Below are 1,991 nucleotides of genomic sequence, written 5' to 3'. Positions count from 1 at the left end.
TTTTTCAGAATTCCCAATTGACATTTCACAATTCTGAGTTTATATCTCATAATTCATTTTTTTTGCAGAATTCCAAACAGACATTTCACAATTCTGAGTTTATATCTCATAATTCAATTTTTGCAGAATTCCAAACAGACATTTCACAATTCTGAGTTTATATCTCATAATTCAATTTTTGCAGAATTCCAAACAGACATTTCACAATTCTGAGTTTATATCTCATAATTCAATTTTTGCAGAATTCCAAACAGACATTTCACAATTCTGAGTTTATATCTCATAATCCAATTTTTCGCAGAATTCCAAACTGACATCTTACAATTCTAAGTTTATACCTCCTAATTCATTAGTTACCTAATATAGTATTCTTAGTATATCTATATACTGTATATCTATAATCCCCAGGATTCCATGTTTACATCTTACAATTGTATTTTTTTTTGTTGCAATTTTAAGTTTATATCTTGCGATTCTGAATTGTACTGTGTCTCAAAATTAAGTTTAGTTTTCGCAGTTAAATTCTTGCAAGTAAAAAGTCAGAACTGTAACATATAAACTAATAATTGAGGGAAAAAACGTAAAAATTGTGAGGAAAAAAGTTGCAATTACCTATTTTTTTGTGTGTGGCATAAACAGGCTTCCACAGAAAACACACTTCGTCTCGTCTCGTCTGAATCTACATGTCACAGGAGGAAAGCACTGGCTGAAAGGCAGTACTAGAATGAGTTCAGTAGTTCATTCAGTAGTTCACAAACACAACAATCACTAGCCGTCTTTACGCCATCAATGCTACGCTAAAGCAGAATGGATTCTGGGTGACTGATAAAAGAGCATGCTACATTATGAGTGAGTCTGACCAGAGGAGAGGCAGATTATATAGTGAATATGAATTCATGGAAAGCTATAGTGAGTTGCTGCATAGCCTACTGGGTTGAGTTGCTGCATAGCCTATTGGGTTGGCAGTGTATGGGTTTATTGGGATTAATATTTGCATGATTCAGGTAATATAAAACTGGAAGCCGGAGAAGGCGAAACGGCTGCTGTTGGATCCCCTGGTGGACGAGGTTCATGAGAGGGATGTGATATTGGAACGGCCTCCAGGTGGCGCTACGATCTTCTGTGCCGTACGCCTAGGGATGTGGTCGTCCATTTGAGTGCCTTTGAGTGCGCAAAAAAAAAAAAAAGAGGATGATGATACACAGAGTTCACTGTAATGAAAGCAGTGTCTGTAATGTCTGCATGAGCTCCAAATGATGTCTACTTGATTTAGGTCACAGTCAGAGACTCACAGATTACACATAACACTACTTTTTAAACAGCATTGTTCTGGATGTACATTATTCATTTTTTTTCTCCAAAAAGATTTTTTTCACTAAATGTTCAAAGCCATAAACCAAGCCAACAAGGTCCAAGATGAATCATTACATGTCATTTAAATGCAAACGTCTTTTAGTGCTGCGGATGATGTAATCAAATAAAAAATAATGGTACAGTACAATATAATACTATTGACTGTTATGTTTTATATATTACAATATATTTTAAGTCCATAGGCACAGAGAGCTTTTGCAGTGATTTGCATTTTTAAAGCCATTTTTATGAAACCTATTTTTTTTTTCATGACCACAACAGGAATGTTTTCTCATAATTAAACAATTTTCTTTTTCTTTCTTTTTTTTCAATAATTTTTATTGTGATTTCAGTACCAGTCCCATTTACAAGGTGCTTAATTTCAAATGCTTAAACATAGCATGTATATATAGCAAATTAAATATAGTTAAAAGTAAATATTGCTAATTATTATATAATATAAAAAAAATAATAATTGATACTATATAATATACATATAATTTATATAATATAAACATACCAATCAAAAGTTTGAGGTTGGCAAGATTTTTTTTTAAATAATTATTTTATGGTCACCAAGACTGTAATTATTTGATCAAAAATACAGTAATATTGTTATTTTTTTTTTTTTTTACAAT

At 31.9% G+C, this 1,991-nt stretch overlaps 1 protein-coding gene across 2 annotated transcripts in view; it reads right to left on the bottom strand.

The window, feature by feature from the left end:
- Nucleotides 1-828: 828 nt before the first annotated feature.
- The window catches only part of LOC107653119 (dihydropyrimidinase-related protein 4-like), a 23,451-nt gene continuing 22,288 nt past the window's right edge, over nucleotides 829-1,991 (bottom strand). For both annotated transcript variants that reach the window (XM_016439753.1, XM_016439754.1), the window contains exon 14: nucleotides 829-1,161. In XM_016439753.1, coding sequence (XP_016295239.1) covers nucleotides 1,070-1,161 — 92 coding nt within the window. In that variant the 3' untranslated portion in view covers nucleotides 829-1,069. The remainder of the gene's footprint in view (nucleotides 1,162-1,991) is intronic.

This window comes from Sinocyclocheilus anshuiensis, unplaced genomic scaffold (assembly GCF_001515605.1).
Source record: "Sinocyclocheilus anshuiensis isolate Anshui unplaced genomic scaffold, SAMN03320099.WGS_v1.1 scaffold1328, whole genome shotgun sequence".
In the NCBI taxonomy this organism is placed as follows: Eukaryota; Metazoa; Chordata; class Actinopteri; order Cypriniformes; family Cyprinidae; genus Sinocyclocheilus; species Sinocyclocheilus anshuiensis.
Note: the sequence above shows the minus strand (reverse complement) of the source record. Positions and strands in the feature narration are given on the sequence as shown.